The sequence below is a fragment of the Nicotiana tabacum genome, chromosome 14 (assembly GCF_000715075.1).
Source record: "Nicotiana tabacum cultivar K326 chromosome 14, ASM71507v2, whole genome shotgun sequence".
In the NCBI taxonomy this organism is placed as follows: domain Eukaryota; kingdom Viridiplantae; phylum Streptophyta; class Magnoliopsida; order Solanales; family Solanaceae; genus Nicotiana; species Nicotiana tabacum.
In genome coordinates, this window is record NC_134093.1 from 44,545,258 (window position 1) to 44,563,848 (window position 18,591).

General features: G+C 35.2%; 2 protein-coding genes across 3 annotated transcripts; one reads left to right on the forward strand and one right to left on the reverse strand.

Moving 5' to 3' along the window:
- Positions 1-2,838: 2,838 nt before the first annotated feature.
- Positions 2,839-5,207, forward strand: LOC107812852 (uncharacterized). The gene is made up of 4 exons (XM_016638025.2): positions 2,839-3,093; positions 3,564-3,615; positions 3,687-3,754; positions 4,565-5,207. Exons 1-4 carry the CDS (start codon positions 2,941-2,943, stop codon positions 5,084-5,086), a joined length of 795 nt encoding a protein of 264 aa, XP_016493511.1. The 5' UTR covers positions 2,839-2,940; the 3' UTR covers positions 5,087-5,207.
- An 81-nt stretch (positions 5,208-5,288) lies between these two features.
- LOC107812851 (pumilio homolog 24) lies at positions 5,289-10,731 on the reverse strand. Of its 2 annotated transcripts, XM_075229546.1 has the most exons (17): positions 10,437-10,731; positions 10,148-10,201; positions 9,394-9,455; positions 9,191-9,272; positions 8,983-9,106; positions 8,795-8,878; positions 8,463-8,577; positions 7,889-8,039; positions 7,695-7,808; positions 7,528-7,599; positions 7,315-7,365; positions 7,172-7,222; positions 6,965-7,072; positions 6,601-6,792; positions 6,287-6,361; positions 5,795-6,042; positions 5,289-5,712 (listed from the first exon to the last, which is right to left on the reverse strand). In XM_075229546.1, the coding sequence occupies exons 1-17, from the start codon at positions 10,668-10,670 to the stop codon at positions 5,601-5,603; spliced, it is 1,929 nt and encodes a 642-aa protein (XP_075085647.1). In that variant the 5' UTR covers positions 10,671-10,731; the 3' UTR covers positions 5,289-5,600. The 2 variants fall into 2 exon arrangements, with proteins under 2 accessions (XP_075085647.1, XP_075085648.1); XM_075229547.1 differs by lacking the exon at positions 10,148-10,201 and having other exon boundaries at positions 9,394-9,481; positions 10,413-10,683.
- Between the last annotated feature and the right edge of the window lie 7,860 nt (positions 10,732-18,591).

Consider the following 18,591-nt stretch of genomic DNA (forward strand, 5'->3'; position numbering starts at 1 on the left):
GAGAGTTCGTGTACCCCGACTATCCATCGAAATAATTCTCCCCCTAAACGGCTTTGGAGTAAAGAGGTGCAGAAGGTACGGGAGAGAGAACTCGACGTCAGCCACACTTGCTAGGAAATGGAAGCAGGCCACCAGCCTCCAAACATTCGGCCCAACTTGGGGCAAGCGCACGCGCGAATTGGTGGCAGAAATCTAGGATCACGGGATCTATCGGGGGTTCAAACCTGAAGGTAACGCATAAGTATTCACAAAGGAAAAACCAGGACTGTGGGTGGAATTCTTTCGTTCGCTCGAGGAACATGAATGATAACACAGTAACCCCAGTGGCAGTCACAGAGAATTAGGGAAATATGTTCATTACGAACAAAAGAGTCTATGTTGTCAACATGAGAACTCCCAAATTGCCCTGACGCTTTATTCCATGCCTCAATGACCCTCTCGAAATCCAAATATTTAGGGAGAACCTCCAGGACTGAGGGCTCGGAACTTTAAAGTTCCCCTATCTGCCATTGTGAGATTTGGGGGCCTTCTCCTTCACTTCAGAAAGAGCGGCATATGAAACACTCGCAGAAGTAGCAGGTGCATAAGTAGGGGGTTTTCTGGTAAAAGTGGAGAAGTGCATGCAGCTAAGGGTATTGAGGGGTGGTCATCTGCTAAAGGAAGGTCGAAATTTTGAGAATCCATGGGAATAATGAAAGAGGAATTGAGAAATGAAGGACCAATGGGAAAGCTAGTGAAGCAAAAAGGAAAATGAAGGAAAAGGTCTGGAGAAGAATTTAAAGCTAAAAAGGAGGCCCATAGCTTGGTATATATAGGCGGGAAACTCTGTCATTCATAATCGACAAAATCGAGAAGGGTTCTTATCATAAGTAATCATAAAGACTGTAACAGATGAAGAAACAAATGGAAGGCAGCCACATATCCTAGTACATTAAATGTGGACTATGCGTGAGTCACATCTGTGTTAAAGATTGAATTTTGTTGAAATTCCTTTCTTGTTAAAGAAGGATTCTTAGGAAGATTGCCTCCTACCAAAAGATTATCACTTATCAGGCATTCATTGTCGAATCGCCCGACAAGTGGGGGAACTGACTATATTGATAAAATTTACCCTCCACGTAGCGTGCCCGAAAAATCCCGTGTGGCAAGAGAGACACAGAAATCAAGATAGATGATGGGATCCACTATTGGGTTCGGCAAACCCTCTTGCTCCGGAGATAGTGGTTATCGGAAGGTCAAACATTCGAAAGGTGAACGTGCATATCCGGAGACTCAGTTAACCACGCCCAGAGATTTGGATATCGGATGTTACGCTGAGACGGCTACCACTATCGAGGATATCGCTCTCAACTACCTAACCCCCTGGCGCGCTGGCCCAAAACTCGAAGCGGCAACGCTTCCTCTACTACTATAAATCCCGTCCTAATACTTCGAGAAAGGGACATATGAGAAAAGAAAGAAAACTCTCTTTACACACAAAATCACCTTGTTATTAGAATCTTTTTAAATAGCTTTGTAACTCGATCATTCTTGCTATCGGAGATTGTTTGGAGATTGGAAATCAAAAAGAATCTCCTCTGCCTTATCATTCTGTTTAGTTTATTCCATTCTTTCTTATTTATCATTGTTTATTATTTGTGAATATCTCGAATTAAACAAAATGCTAGTGGCCCTGAAAAATATTAATTCAATTGTTTATTCTCAAAATCAATTTTTGGGTCAAATAATTTACATGCCAACCTACGAACACACTTCCAAGAAAATCCTTGCACTACAGAAATAACAAATTTTGCTAAACTATGAATAACATAATTAAAGGATCCGAGAATATATAAAAAGTCAACTTCCTCAAAGTAGATGACACTTGCCAAATATCCTTAAGTCCAGAATATTACGGTTTAGAATTCACCTTTCACCCAGTATGTGCTTTTTAAATAATATTGCCATTAGTAACTTTTCTCATTTATTCCTTTACCAAACAAGGATACGGAAACTGACAATCACATGAAACATCTACTTCTGTCGATGTTCCAGCAAACAAGTCCACGGGAAAGTAAATGAGGTGAACAAATTATTTTGCTTCATTACTAATTGAAAATGAATATTCGCATCATACTGTAAGATTATAATTTTAGCAAACTTGGCATGAAGAATCCATCTTAGATGATTCAATGTTTAAATTATTGTATATACTTACTCATGATTTCATTACAGATTTAGTATCATTACTTTCATTGAAGTTAATAGGCAAATATTTATTTGATTTTATGAATTCAAGTATATTTGGACTTCGTTTTACCTGGTATATAGTTGTCGTAATATGATTTGCATAACTTAGATTTGTTAATACAAATTATTATATTGATTAATTTCCTAGCTAAGAAAAAATATTTTAGCAACATGGTAAAAAAATGAAAACTTACATACAATTTTGAAAATATATTATATATCTCTATATACAATAGTAATAGACACAAAAATCTATATTGATAGGTATAAAAATAGTCGTCCTTAAATAGGAAATATCAACTGACTAAACGGTATTAGACATATAATACGTTAAGAAAAGTAGGAAAATATTCAAAATTAACATGTCTTTCGGTATAACATGGACTTGGTTAAGCAAGATGTTAATTAGCCCAAGATCAAACCACGTACGTGTCAACATTAACAGTAATCATACTCGCCCTCTTCTTTTACAACTGAACAACTTTTGAAAAACAAATCTCTAGTCCCCGCAAACTGTGCGCTTCTTTTTCTTAACCGCTCCACCCATTCTTAAATTATATTAACGCTCTTAATCAACTCTCGCTATACTCTATACATATTCCACCTATAATCATAATTAATCATCATTGCGTTTGAATAATTGGTATAGATATTCAAGTAATAATAACCACAATTATCATTGCGTTTGATTATTCAAGAATTCCATTCGTCATGGGAAGAAGTAATGGAAATGAATCTGCAGATGCAAAATGGCAATTGGTCTCAGAAATTTGTACACTCTCTAAAGGGGTGATTCCTTGTTCCCATCAACACCTTTTGTATCACAGATATTCGGCATTCATCGACTGGTATCTTGTTCTTGATGTACGTGTATTTTCTAGTTTCTTCTCTGACATGCGATGCAAGTTCCCTATTGTGTTTGTCCTTCTTTCTGTGGTATAGAGTTTACAACAATTTGTGGAAGGCTAATAAAACGGGCAGCAATAGTCCTATCAGATCACTGGAATTCCAAACTCGTGACACTATAATTCAAAAAATATGACTTCGCCACTAATACTAATTTTTCCTACTAGGGACTTAACTTGTGGTGTTGTTTTTTTCACATTGTTAACAAGGAAATAAGAGATGTTCAATTGGATGGCTGACCAGGAAATAGAAAATTCAATTACATGATAATTGCCATGAGTCTAATTGAATTTGAACTTGTGTCACTGTAGTTCTCATTGTAACTTCTTGGTCATGGGGTTATCTCTTGGGACTCATCATCTTGTGTTATCAGGTTCTTTGTAATTGGTTTTATCAAGAATTTTGATGGTTCTGATTTCTGAGTTCAGGTCGATGAGAGTGATGGAGCAGATGTCATTAAGCAACGATATCGTAAACTAGGTACAACTAATTTGCAAGATTTATAGTTCAGATTCTGGTTATTATGAACTTTTAATTAAGTTTGATTGTAGCTTTGCAGCTTCATCCCGATAAGAACAAACATCCCAAAGCTGAGATTGCATTCAAGTTGGTTTCCCAGGTAGGGCATAGGAACTTTGGTTTATCATTTTCTGTATTAATTTTAACTTTCATGCTCAGTCCGTGGTACTTTTGGCAATGGACTATGATTCAAATCCCTCATTGTGATATTGTTGATGATGCAAGAACCAAAAAATCATGCTCAGTTGGATACTTGGAGTAGTTTTAAAGTTTTTCTCTACTCCCTTTCTCTTTAAATAGCTACTTCTTTTATTTTCTTTACCCCTATATTCTTGGGAAGGATATCATTTACGCACTCCATGATTTGGAAATTTACGTGCTTTTCGTTACTAAGTATGCTAAAAATAAAGTGGTTTTGTGTTACAAAATTGTTGATTAAGAAAGATTTGTACTACTCATTTAATAGAAAAAGCTTTCTTCCCAAAATAGTCCTTCTGACGCAACACTTTGGGAGATAAATCGTAGCCCCTTATCCTCAAGACTTTGATTCCTCCATGTTTGTCCTTCCTAACTAAAATTTTAATGATGGAGGAACTTCGAGTTTTTTTAACATGTATAATTGTAGTCACTTGTTATATAGGAGTATGATTTATGAATTTAAACTCACTAAAAGTGTGAGCTTTTATCTAAGACGTGTCCTTCACTTGAGTAAAGATCAGGAATGACGCTAGCAGCAAGCTTCCTTTTACCCTTATCCTTTTTGTGCCTTTTTTACTTAAGATTGTGCTCCATTTTTTGTAAAAGAAAACTGATGAATAGTGTCCCTGTTTCCTTATTTTCCCTTTTGAATAATTAGCTAAGACAAACAGATAATTACCTAAACACCAAAAGAATTCATGTTTTGGTACAGGCATATGTTTGCCTGACAGAAGAAGCAAGCAGAGAGACTTTTGAAGCAGACAGAAGAAACCACCACATATGCCCAAAGTGTCACATAAAATCAAGTGAAAAGCCTCCTAGACATGGCAATGTTGCAAAAGTGGCCAAAACATTTACTACTAATGAAGAGGCACGGCCAGTTTCCAGAAGCATTTCACGTGTTAAACAACTTAAAGCCAGATTTATGGAAGAAGTTGCAGTTATAAACACATGTCTGAAGGCGAAATCTCCATCTACTTGCTCAACAGAAGCTCAGACTTTCACAAGACAGAATGAAATACCAATCTTCAATACATTTAATTATGAGTTACAAGGCTATCCTCATCCTAGCAATTATAGGAAGTTGCTGCATAGATTTCAGGAAAGAAGCATTGAGAAACATGTTTCTAGTAGTCACGACTGTAGCTATCCAGTGTTTGAGCTTAGATCAGAAAGGGAAGCATATGTAGATAGATTTAGTAGAACCGGCTCTAAGCATAAGTTCTACAACTAGCAGACACCATGATGCACTTTTCATCTCCTTTAAGCTGTCATTTAGTGTTTGGATCATACTACGCTGAAAATATACAACTTACAGCTAGCAATGAATGCTTCATTCAAGTTTTCAACCTGAGTTTCCCTATACTTTTCTCTTTTGTAATTTCTCCATGTTGTCATAGACAAATCAGGACAACTTCAAACACCTCCAAAAGATGTTTCTTAATGATAAAAAGACGAGCTTTACTGAATATTAGGAAACAATGCAAGACTTTAACATAACAAAAGTGTTCCACATCTTTGTATATGGTACAACCAAAAGAAAAATTAAAGATTCTTTTATCGTATCACCTATTCATTGACTTACAGAAAACTTCATCTTTTGAGTGTGAAGACATTTACCAGGAACTCATCCTATGCGCTCCTTGATCACTATAATAACCTTGGACACTGGAGTCCAAATGCTTGATCAATCTAAACAAGATCATGGACTTGTCATCCTCATTGTTGGCTCATTCTGCTTTAGCAGATCATTTGGCTAATTTGAGGATACCATCATCTACCAAGGGCTGAACTTCCTTCTTCACAAGCTTGTGTACCTTAGAACTTGAAGTTTCCAACAGTGCACTAATCACTTTCGCACTGCAAATTGTAAAAGATGTCAGAAAGAGGTTTTTCCTCAGCAAATTTGCTTAAAAGGAGGAAATGAGTTCAACAAACCAACCTGTGGCCTTGAGCCCAAATTGCGCATTTCCCTTTCAGGGCTTTCTCATACAAAGTGCTAGCAAAAGAAGGGGAGTCCAAGATCAGTTTTCTGATGGTCCTGCTAGAATGGAAGTGTTCAAGGAGATGTTCTTTATCTGATTCCTCCACTTTAGGATGTGCTGCCAGAGTTGCTATAGCACCATGTAAGGTTTTCAACTTTCCATCTAAAGTTGCGTGAAGGATGCTGTCTGCACCTCCCATGGCGACCTATATTAAACAAAAATGAGTGCAAGTATATTCTTGATAGCAAAACAACATATTTAGCATGTTTCAAGCAGTACAGTAGAAGTTTGAAACAAAGTTTATGTTCTATAGGACCAAAAAAGATATATGCATAGTTCAGGAAAGAAATCCAACATTTATTCATGAAAACTATTTTAGGACAGAGTGGTGTTTAAAGGTTATGATACATTGAAACTGCAATAAGTTTATTAAATCAACAGGGCAATACCTCATAAATGACCTCTTTACCAAAGTTTGATTTTAGCAATTCCCCTGCCATCTCACAACATGCATCGATGAGTTTCTGCAATATTGATCAGGAATGACTTGGTAAAGGGGATAAAGTTGAATACATAAATGACAGGACAATACAGAAGACATTTCATTTAAACAAAAGGAGACAGCTTTCAAAGAGCTTTGAGAGTTAAAAAGAGTGGCAGAAGGAAAGGATCACAGAAAGTGAAATGGGCAAGGCAGCAAGCTTGATAACTGAGAATAAAGAACAGCTCTATAGATATATGAATGAGAGTAGAAAATATTCACCTCAGCTAGCCCACTGTTGACCAATAATTCTTGCCGCCTTGTAAGAGGATCCTTCTTTCCTCCTCCGTTCAAATGTGAACTTTGGGTGGTGTCGGTTGCAGCACCTGTGTCACAGCTATCTTCTTTATCAGCTTCACCAAGCCCTGAAGCTTCGGTTTCTTCATCCAATGCAACATTTACTTTTGAGGGGCTCTATCAATTTTTTATTTCAAAAAAAAAAGATCATTAAATTTAGCTGCACAGCTTACAACACTTTTCAGAATTTCATGAAAATTTCCTTTTTTATAAGGTAATGGTGTTTGGGATCGAGGTGTAGTTGTTGATAAAAAAATGGTATAATTTCACAAAAAGCTTGAAAAGATACCTTGGTGACAAGAGAAGGAACAGATGAACCATGAGCTGCGAGCTCATCAGGGCTGAAATGGCGTGAGCTATTTGGATGCAATAATTGCAACAATGGGCGTCTACCATTCTGTGACAGCCAGAACCAACAAGCACAATAATAAATTCACAGGACGCATTGCCAGGGGGCAGGGGGCAGAAGATTTTATACAGTAGATGAAGGATAAACCTGATCTGAAAGAAGCTCCGTAAGGATTCCTTCAAGCTCACGAATGATAACCTGCAAAGAGTTCAATGTGACCAGCTTTAAGAGTGGAACTCTTCATCACAGGCTGCAGCCTAGATAAGTTAGGAAAAGCAGCAGGAACAAACCTTTGTTAAAAGTTTCGTGTCATCAACAATCGAAAGGATGGAGACAAGCACCTGAAAGTTTTTGAGAATGGAAGCTGTGAAACTAATAGAATAATAAAAGTACTATACAAGTGAGAGACAGTGGCATGGATGAAGACTGGAAATATCTGAAAGAAGTCACAATGGACACAAATAGACCAAAACACATGGCAAATGCAAGAAAATCATGCTTACCAAAGTCCCACATTTATCACGAGCTATCTTTCCGACCTTGTCTTTCATCCCTTTAATGATTTTCTTTCGGTCCTAAAACAGGAAGGTTCCAAAAGGAATTTGAAATAAGTTCACTTACAAAAAATCCACTAGGACATGTTTAGGATATATAAAGAGTGCTCCAAAACCTTTGCAGTCCCATGTTTGATGCAAAATATCCCAATCCTGGATCCATCCTTTGTGTGAATCATTCGAACAAGGTCTGGACTTGACAACTGCTGGATTACATCTGCAGCAGAAGACTTAGAACAAACTAAAATTTAGAAAGGGATGATTCAGAATAAGCCAACTGATTAATTCCTCATTATGGTTTCTGAGGTACCTGATCAGCAATAGTTAAGTACTCCACAAGTGCCCTGTGTATAATTGAGTGGTCTAGTATTCCTTTCTCCAAAATAGGCTGAAGTACAGAAGTCATGTGCCGTATGACTGAAGTCTTTTGAAGCTTTAGCGTGGATATAACATCAACTATTCTGGCAGTGTCATAAAATGTGAATGGGGGCTAAATCAGAAAGCAAATGCATTCATAAAGTTAAAAGATGAGATACGATGTAAAGTATACTCTTCATAAGAGAACCAATATGATCTAATATTAATTGTATGCAACACGCTTTGTTTTTTCGCACCAAAATTTGCTATCAATACACAGAGGAAAGGCGATTACCCATTTACTCAACAATATCAAATGAAGGAGTAACAGTAAAAGGATACTTCCTTGAGAGAAAATGACTTGCAGAGAAACAAAAAAAGTATCATAAGGATCCATCACAAAAAAAAGTGTCATAAGGATATCCCTGTTGAAGAAGTAAAAACATGTCCCAAGCTGACACAGAAAACTATTTAAATAGCCAAAAGTACATATGCAGCATGCCATCATTTACAGCTTGAATTTTTACCTTGCTTCCTTCAGTGAGGTCAAATCTTTGAACAACTGAAGCTCGGGGGAATACAGCTCCATGAGAAGAGTTTGTTTCTGAGCTGCGTTTCCCAACTGATAAGCATGTTCAACAACTGCAACAGTGAAAGCAGTAGTATTAAGGGAATTATATTTTTTTTTTGGGGGGGGGGGGAGGGGGGAGGAGGGGAATTTATCCCAAAATTATGGCTTGCAACAGCCGCAGGAATTGATTTTTAAACAGAAATGCAGGATCAGACAAAATAGATCAAAAGCTGAGGCAAAAAATTAATCAAAACAAAGTTCACAACAATAGGAACCACGTTATCTTACCAAGTGAACCAACCATATGCCTAAGAAGAGTAGCAACATGCCCATGAAGAGAGGAAATAAACTCCGCCAGCTGCTCCTTGGATGCTGCAAAGCACAAACGAAGCAGTTAAAAAGACACGAAAGACGTTTTCTCTGTTTGAGTTGATCAAATTGCTCAGAAGAATAATTAGTAACTCAATCCAGATTACCAGTATCAAGCATCTTTGTCACCAGATGAACTGCATAGGTATTGCTGGCAAGAGTGATAAAATGAGGCCGAATCTCCACAAACACAGCATTTCTTTCATCTTGTGTACAATGTTTCACACAAGTCTAATGTTAACAAAAAAGAGTTAATAAAACCATATGGAGCATCATAAATCATTGTCATCAACAAGAAGAAAAGGGAGGATGAACCTGAAGAACACGAGAAGAAACATGGGAGCTTGCTATTTCAGGGATCTTCCCTTTCATTTTCTTTAAGGCATCACTCACCAATCTGCATCAATGGATAAAAAGATTGAAAAAAAGACATTATAAAGACTGAGTAACAAATAAATTACCATCTTCCCGCAAGATTCAGGATCAAATCAAATGTTTGAAGTTATATGACAACACACCTTGATCTTTCTTCTTTTGCAATATTTCGAGTTCTCATCTTCTCCCAGAGTGATGCGAGCTCCTATCAAGAGACCAGTGGTTGAATGACTAAACAATTAAATATGATAACACAAACAGTTGAGCCAAACAAACAATCAACTATTAGAGTCTTCATGAAGCCATGTTAAGGTTGAAGCACCATTGTGATAAAAAATATTTCAATTAAAATTTTAGATACAAATTGTACGCCCCCGAGGCCATCAGATCAAATCCAGTTTCCCCACCAACCCCCTTGGTTTATTTGTAAATTCAAGCAATCCTTACATTTCCTATAAATAAGTTAATGAACATATTCCACTAGGATAATAAGATTGAACAGAAAATTTTTAAGAAAAAAATATTAAGATGAAAAGAAGTGTAATAGCAGCAGTAAAGCATAAACTGATGACAATATAAAGATGAAAAGCTTGTTAACGTTGAAATTTAAGATAAAGGTGCCATTTATTACTATTATAATTACCATTATTGATAAACAAAAAGGCCGTTTACAGATATCATTTTATCTTGGCTTTGTTTAAAGATGTAGAGAAATGGCATCTTTATCTTGACAAAATAAAAATGTCATGTTTTAACATCTGTAAACGAAACCGAAATAAAGATTGATTCATCTTTCTTTCACCATAGCCATCAGAAAAAATAGCTTTGGTAAATTTCAAAAAAAAAAAATTAGTCAGCGGTATTAAAAGTAACTTAAAGCTTAAAAGAATGTAGTACTTGCTCCAATGTGTAATGTTTCTTCCTCTTCTTCTTCCTTGCTTCAGCTAGCTCCTGCAACAAAACCCCATTATTAACCAAACACTAATCAAAAGGACATTTTGCAGCTCAAAATTATTAACTTTTCAAATTATAGCAAATATTAAGCAAATAAAACGATCTTGGGACTGAAATTTCAATCTTTTCTCCATTTGCATTTCCCCCCATTGCCAAAACTTCAACGAAACTACGAAAAAAGGCGAACCTGGGACTCATAAATATAAACGTTTCAACAGAAAAAGTAGCGTACCTTTGCCTGTATACGACGCTGTCGCTTGGTATCAACTGGGTCGTTCCCAACATGAGGCTTAGGTTGTTGCTTTTTATCTCCCGGCTTTGAAAATTTATTATGGGGTTTCTTCAGAACCTTAGCGGGAACACCAGTTGATGATTTCAGTTTCTTGGGAGTTGATTTCCCTACGGCGGCTGCCGGAGCATGCTTTCGCTTTTTGGAGTCGTCTCTTTTTTGGGGTTTTGCTGCCATTGCTGTTTACTCTGAGATTCAGCTTCGCTATGGTCTGTGAGTTGGGGTTTTGCAAGGTTTTTAGTTTGTGGGTTGGGCTTGCAGGATGAAAGACTTAAGGGCCGTTTGGTTCAAAATTATGTGGGTTATTCGATATAAATTTGGGCAGTTATTTTATACTATTTGGTTGGAGTTATTAGCTAAAATTGGTAGTATTATTTTTCTATTAAAATCTAAATATTGTTATGAAAATATTATATTGTGGATGTCCATTTATTACTCTGTTGTAGATAATCTTACTGAAGAAGATTATCCATTTAGTACTCTATATTGAAGTGTATCTACAAGCAGATGATGCAGGCAGATTGCAAGCAACTCAATGAAATGACTTGCAGCAGTTTCTTATTAAACAGGCATGTTGCGAGCAGCTCATGCAGACAGCTTACAAGCAACTCAAGAAAAGCCTCGCAGTTACTTCCTGAAAAGCCTCGCAGCTGCTTCCTTTCTTCTATAAATATAAGAGTTTTCAGTTCATTATGTACATCAGTTTGAAGTTGAATAATATATCAGCCTCTCTCTATACTTGTCTTTGGTTAATTTACTTTATAATCTTTATTTTATAACAAATATAACTTATTACATATAAAAAATAGGATAAATAATTCCAGAATTATAATCTTGGGATATCCTAATTTTCAAAAAAATAACTCCTACACATTGCCTTGCCCGTGATGGACCAAAATATAAACCCTAAAATAAGTGGTCGATCATTTGGTTTAGAAACAATAAACAAATTCGGCACAAAATGTAATACACAGATTAGTAATAAGGATTACAATATAAATATTATTTTAATTGAGGTTGTCGCATCTAATTTTAAAGCGGGATTAAAATAAAGTATTACATCGAATATTTTCAGGGGTAAAAAAGAGTTGCTACCTAACAAGTTAACAAGGTGTATTAACCACCTATTTATTGCTAATTGCATTGATTAGCTCCATTAAAATCTACAAATTTAAAGATCTAGGTAAGGGTTCAAATTAAATAAAAAAGAACGTGTTAGACACCTTTCAAAATCCGCGTAAGGCGATTTCCATACTTATATTAATTGGAATTATATGATTAAGACATACAAGTTATTATTCTAAGTGAGCTAGGCATTAAAGAAACAAAAATAATAAACAATAGAAAAGATAAACTTTAGATACTAATAAAGAAAGTTTTATACGGTAAGCCAATTCGAGTACAAACTTTACATAAGAGAAAATAAGTATACAATTTTGAAGAAAGACCGAATCTGAATTTAATAAAGGTTTGAATAAATACTTGGCTATCTTACGTAATAATATAGAAAGTTTTATACGATAAGCCAATTCGAGTACAAACTTTACATAAGAGAAAATAAGTATAGAATTTTGAAGAAAGATGAGTCTGAATTTAATAAAGGTTTGAATAAATACTTAGCTATTTTACGTAATAATATAGATGTAACAAATAGAAATACTAAACATATAGACGAGGTTAAATTAATAAAAGTTAACTAAGGCTTTTTACCAATAAATCAAAGTGCAATGATTGCTCAAGCAATTTGTCTATCTTATCCAGCTACTTAATTACTACTACTAGTTATGTTGTTTACTTAAAGCGCTTCTAGTGTGAAATCCTATTTCGTGGGTACAATTGTATTTATACTCAATTTTTGGATCACAATTGAAGTTATACTCATTTTGCACAAAAAATTTCAAGCTTACCCATTTTATGATCAACTTCAGACTTATCGGGTTATCTATACCCCTGCAGTCATACTTTGGATTCAAATATATCCCTCATTTAAACGGAGGGACACGTGTCATCGTCCTGTTGGTCAATTCTAAATATCTCCTAATTAATTAAAAAGACACATTAACTATACCCGAAAAATAATTATTTTTATTTGTAAAAACTAGAAAAAACTGAAATTATTTTTACTAAAAACTTAAAAAACGAAAATATTTTTTTTTCCAGTTTTTACAAAAAAACTGCTTTAGAAAAAAATAAAAAATATTTTCTAAAACAATGTTATTGTAAAAACTAGAAAATAAAAAAGTTGAAAATCAATTTTCTAAAGCAATTTTTTTTATAAAAACTGGAAAAACTGATTTTTTTTTTTTACTAAAAACTGAAAAAAATGAAAATATTTTTTTTCCTGTTTTTACATAAAAACTGCTTTAAAAAAAGCTGAAAAATATTTTCTAAAATAATATTTTTGTAAAAACTGAAAAAAAAAACTAAAAAATAATTTTCTAAAGCAATATTTTTGTAAAAACTGAAAAAACAAATATTTTCTTTTTTCAGTTTTTAGTTAAAAATATTTCAATTTTTTTCAGTTTTTAATTGCTTTAGAAAATTGCTTTTTAGTTTTTTTTCCAGTTTTTACAAAAATATTGTTGAAAAAATTATTTTCGTTTTTCAGTTTTTTGTAAAAAAAATTTTTAGCTTTTTTCAGTTTTTACAAAAAAAAAAAAATATTTTTCGGGTATGGGTAATGGATCTTTTTAATTCATTAAGAGATATTTAGAATTGACCAACATGACGGTGACACATGTCCCTCCGTTTAAATGAGGGGTATATTTGAACCCAAAGTATGACTGCAGAGGTATAAATAACTCAATAGTATAACGAGGAGTATTTTTAGACTATTTTCGAAAGTAGAGGGGTATATTTGGCCCTTTGCCGAAAAAACAAATATGAAGTGCAATGCACTTAAGGCCAATTAAGTCTAAAGTGCAAAAACTGCACTTAAGATGCACTTAAGGCTAAATAGGTATGAAGTGCAATAAATGTTTTTATGCACTTAAGGCCAAATTGTTCTAAAGTGAAAAAAATACATTTTATATGCACTTAAGGCCAAATAGGTCTGAAGTGCAACCAGTGTTTTCATGTACTTAAGGCCAAATAGGTCTGAAGTGCAAATTGCTTAGAAACAAAATCTTGTTCTTCGAATTTCAACAATCCAATATACGATTTACACCTAAATCTACTCCAAATGAGCTCAAATTTGAAACATAGCCTCCAAATATCATCAAGAACAAACTCCAATCATCAATTTATCAAAATAACAATAAATCTAACAAAGTCATTTCGCAATCAAGAAGAAGAAGAAGAAGAAACCCTAAGTAGTAGCAAAAATAAAGTGCCATAGTGTTACGACCCAAAATCCCACCACAGGCGTCGTGATGGCACCTAGTCTCTAAGACTATGTAAGTTGATTACTTACAACGATTAAGCTAGTTTTAACAATGATAATTTAAAACAGAGTTTAATGTGAATACCGAAATAAAGCGAAATAAGCCTACGCGACAATAATCATAACAACCTCCCAAGACTAAATAATACAGAGTCACGAACTCTAGCTGAATACATGGAAAGATCTCAAAGATCGAAATACAATACTGTTCAAATGACAAGCTCACAATACAATGAAAGGAAAAGGACTCCAAGGGATTGCGACGACCAATCAACTCTACCTTGAATCCTCGCGATCAATAAGCTAACTCTGCCCGAGTCTAATATCTTCAATACCTGGTTCTGCATAAAAATGTGCAGAAGTGTAGTATGGGTATACCACAATCGATACCCAGTAAGTATCAAGACTAACCTCGGTGGAATAGTGACAAGGTACAAGTCAAGACACCTACTAGTCAAAATAACATGTGCGGTATAGAAGTATAAAACTAATAATGAAAGAAGGAATCAGGAATCAGTAAATGACGACAAGAATCAACATATGATATAAACAGTAAAGTAATATGAACACCGTGAAAGTACCATTGAAACCAAATGAGGAAAACAAATAACAACCAATTAAATCAAGCCGTTCTAGCACAAGTTTCGCAACGAAATTACTCCGAGATACCTCACCTCATAATCACAAGTCACGAATCTCAAACCACAAATCATAAGCTCACGATAACTTGTGCCCACATGTCTAATCACAACCGCACGGATAACTCATGTGTCAATTCCTAATCCGCCTGACATGTTTACAAGCTCACAATCACAATCCGCCCGACATAGTCACAGGCTCAATATCAACATGAAAGCAGGTAACACAAGAATACATGGGCATGATCAATAGATGTTAAGTTTCATACTCCCGAACTAGTATAAGTGGCATACTAAGGCGTATACTTGTACGAGTGTTCTAGTAAAACCCAAGTCAATAAGTAATATCAAAGGCATCGAGTAGTTCATTGAAAGCAACACCACAAGTCACGTAAGGTGTATGACATACACAAGGAGGATCACACTATCACACAAATATCATCAACATAATGCCCCCAGGCCATCACACATCATCCCTGACATTGCCACCCTTATCTCTCTGATGGCCACCCATATTACTCCGCCTTGACAATATCATTAGCCACATGTATCACTCTGCACAATAGCCACCCTTATCGCTTCGTCCGGATAATAACACAATAGCCACATGTATCACTCCGTACAATCAACAGCAGTGAGATGTCACCCTTATACCCCCGCATAATAACCACAGTGAGATGCCACCGGTCACGACCCAAAATCCCACCACAGACGCCGTGATGGCACTTAGTCTTTAGACTAGGTAAGCCGATTACAATTATATTTCAAGCCATTTTATTTTTGAAACATATAATTTAATACAAGTGTCGAAACCAAAAGCGGAAAACAAATATAACCACCTCCCAAGACTGGTAATACTGAGTCACGAACTCTAACTGAAAACATGCAATGATCTCAAGGATCGAATATACAATATTGTTCGAATAAGAGTTGACAGTACAATAAAATAAAAAGACTCTAAGGGACTGCGATAACCAAGCAACCCTGCCTTGAATCCTTGCGATCACACTCTAATCTCTGTCCGAATCCGATATCTCCAATACCTAACTCTGCACAAAAATGTGCAGAAGTGTAGTATGAGTACACCATAGTCGGTACCCAGTAAGTATCAAGACAAACCTCGGTGGAGTAGTGACGAGGTACAGTCAAGACACTCACTAGTCTAATAACTTGCGCATTATAGCAGTATACAAAAATAATAGAAAATAAATAGCAGTGATGTCAACGAGGATCAATCAGGGATATGAACAACAAGTCAACAAGAACACCATAAATATTTCTCAAACGAATAAGGAACACAAGTACAACCAATTAATTTAAGTTCTTCAAATATAAGTCTTTCAAATATAAGTTTTTCAAATAAAAATCTTTTATTTAAAATCTTTCGAATATAAATCTTTCAAATAAATATCTTTCGAATATAATTCTTTCAAATAAAATCTTTTAAATATAATTCTTTCAAATAAAAGTCACTCTGTGACACCTCATTTCATCATCATAAACCACGGGTCTCTGCCCACTTTTATATTTTCACGGCACCTCGTGCCCATATTTCTATCATAACCACATGGACAACTCACGTGCTAATAATAAAAATTATTATATTTTTCCAGCACCTCATGCCCATATTTCATATCACATATGCACGGACAGTTCACATGCCAATAATATAATTATTATATTTCTGGCACCTCGTGCCCACATTTCATATCACATCTGCACGGACAGTTCACGTGCCAATAACATAATCCACCCGGCAATAGCCATTGGCTCATAATTTCAACATAGATCAGACTATTATTAAGTTTACCGAAACAACAAGGCAAGTTGCACAAGATATAAAAATAAACACAAGGAAAATCATAACATCACATGAAAATTACTAACACAATAACCCCACATCATCATATAAAAATCATCAACACAATAACCCCACCTCTTCACATATCATTCCAGACAATAGCCACCCTTATCTCTTATATAGCCACCCGTATCACTCCATATAATAGGCACCCTTATCCGTCCATCCTGACAATATCAATAGCCACCCTTATCGCTTCTATAACCACCCTTTTCTCTCATATAACCACCTTTATCTCTCCTTATGATAGCCTCATTTATCGCTCTGTATATTAGCCTCCCTTATCTCTCCTCCCAGATAATACCCAACACACATAACAATAGTGAAATGACACCCGTATGTCCGCATATTATCAACAGTGGAATGCCACCCTTATGCCCGTATAATAATAACTCAAATCACACAACAATTTACACGGAATATTATCACAACAAAACAACACAACCAATTCATATCACAATTACCCATAGGCCACAACCATTTTCAAAGATACAACGAAATCAATTAATTTCACAGCAAATTGCCCAAGGCTCCACACAACGTATATAAAATCTCAAAAATAACAATGATGGAAAAGTAACTCAACATAGGACAACGCCTTCTTTAACCTATATTGATTATATTTCATGATTCCATACTCATTTACATCATGAATCCGTGAATTTATGGAAGAAAAATTAGATTTTTGTAAAATCTTCCAAAAATATGAAATGAAGATTTGAAGGTCAATCCTATATCGGAATTTAATAAAATTGGTATGGGTGGATTCATAATTGAATGGGTTGTCGAATTTTGTGAGTTTCGTCAGATTCCGAGACGTGGGCCCTGCGGGCGATTTTTGAGTTAAATTTCGGATTTTGTTGGAAAATTAGTATTTTCATATGGAATTAATTCCTATAATTAGTATTGATTGAATTGAATTAATTTGGATAGATTTGAGCTATCCGGAGGTCAATTCAAGCAAGAAGGTAATTTTGGAATATCGGCCTAACTTCAAAAAAGGTAAGTGTCTTGCCTAGCCTCGAATGAGAGAATTATACCTTAGGCATTAAGTCTTATGTGCCATTTGTGAAATGTGAAAAGCCATGTACGCGAGGTGACGAGTACGTACTCGGGCTTATATGTACAAATTTTATTGGGTTAAAGTCTTAGGTATTATTGCATAGTAAATTGGATAATTATTGGCATTTATTTAATCATCTATTTGCCATGCCTCAAACCACATTTATTGAATTTGTTTTTATATGACGATTTGATGTGAATATTACCTGTATATTTATGTGAATTCCGTGAGTTTGATGGTTTGATATTCTTGGAATTTAATTTCATTATGAATTTTTTCTCTGCAAATAATTAATTAAATGAGCTTAAGAATAGGTGTTTATATAATTATTGAGAATTTGGATTAAATGAAGGCGTTGCCCTATACTGAGTACTTTCCATCTATGTTGTTGTTTTTAGGTTTTATATACATTGTGTGGAGCCTTGGGCTATTTATTGTGAAATTAATTGATTTTGTTATATCTTTGGAATTGGTTGTGGCCATTGAGCAAATTGTGATATGAATTGATTTTGCTATGTTGTCGGGATAATATTCCGTGTAAATTGTTGTGTTATTTGAGTTATTATTTTGAGGATATAAGGGTGGCATTTCACAGTTGATATTATGTGGGTATAAGGGTGGCATTTCATTATTGTTATGTGTGTTGGGATATTGTCTGGACGGGGCGATAACAGTGGCTATAGGAGAGATAAGGGTGGATATATGACCGATAAGGGTGGCTATTGATATTATCAAGGCGGAGGGATAAGGGAGGCTATTGTAAGAGTGATAAGGGTGGCTATCGATATTGTCAGGGCGGAGGGATAAGGGGAGGCTATTATAGGAGTGATAAGGGTGGATATATGAGCGATAAGGGTGGCTATTGATATTGTCAGGGCGTAGGGATAAAGAAGTCTATTATAGGAGTGATAAGGATGGCTATAGGAGAGATAAGGGTGGCTATTGCCAGTGATGATATGTGATGATGTGGGGTTATTGCATTGGTAATTTTTATGTGATGTTATGATTTTCTTTGTGTTCATTTTTATACCTTGTGCAATTTGTCTTGTTGTTGGTAAATTGATAATAGTATGATCTATGTTGAAATTGGGAGCTTGTAGTTATTGCTAGGTGAATTATGGAATGAAATATGGGCACGAGGTGCCGTGAGTAAA

Bases quoted from the DNA above. Each gene is read 5' to 3' on its own strand.
- LOC107812852 (XM_016638025.2), top strand. From the start codon at position 2,941: ATGGGAAGAAGTAATGGAAATGAATCTGCAGATGCAAAATGGCAATTG. The intron at 3,094-3,563 runs GTACGTGTATTT...TTCTGAGTTCAG, and splicing joins ACTGGTATCTTGTTCTTGAT to GTCGATGAGAGTGATGGAGC. The intron at 3,616-3,686 runs GTACAACTAATT...GTTTGATTGTAG, and splicing joins GCAACGATATCGTAAACTAG to CTTTGCAGCTTCATCCCGAT.
- LOC107812851 (XM_075229546.1), bottom strand. From the start codon at position 10,670: ATGGCAGCAAAACCCCAAAAAAGAGACGACTCCAAAAAGCGAAAGCAT. The intron at 7,223-7,314 runs GTTTGTTCCTGC...AACTCTTTGCAG, and splicing joins ACACGAAACTTTTAACAAAG to GTTATCATTCGTGAGCTTGA. The intron at 7,073-7,171 runs GTTTATCCTTCA...TGGCTGTCACAG, and splicing joins CGGAGCTTCTTTCAGATCAG to AATGGTAGACGCCCATTGTT.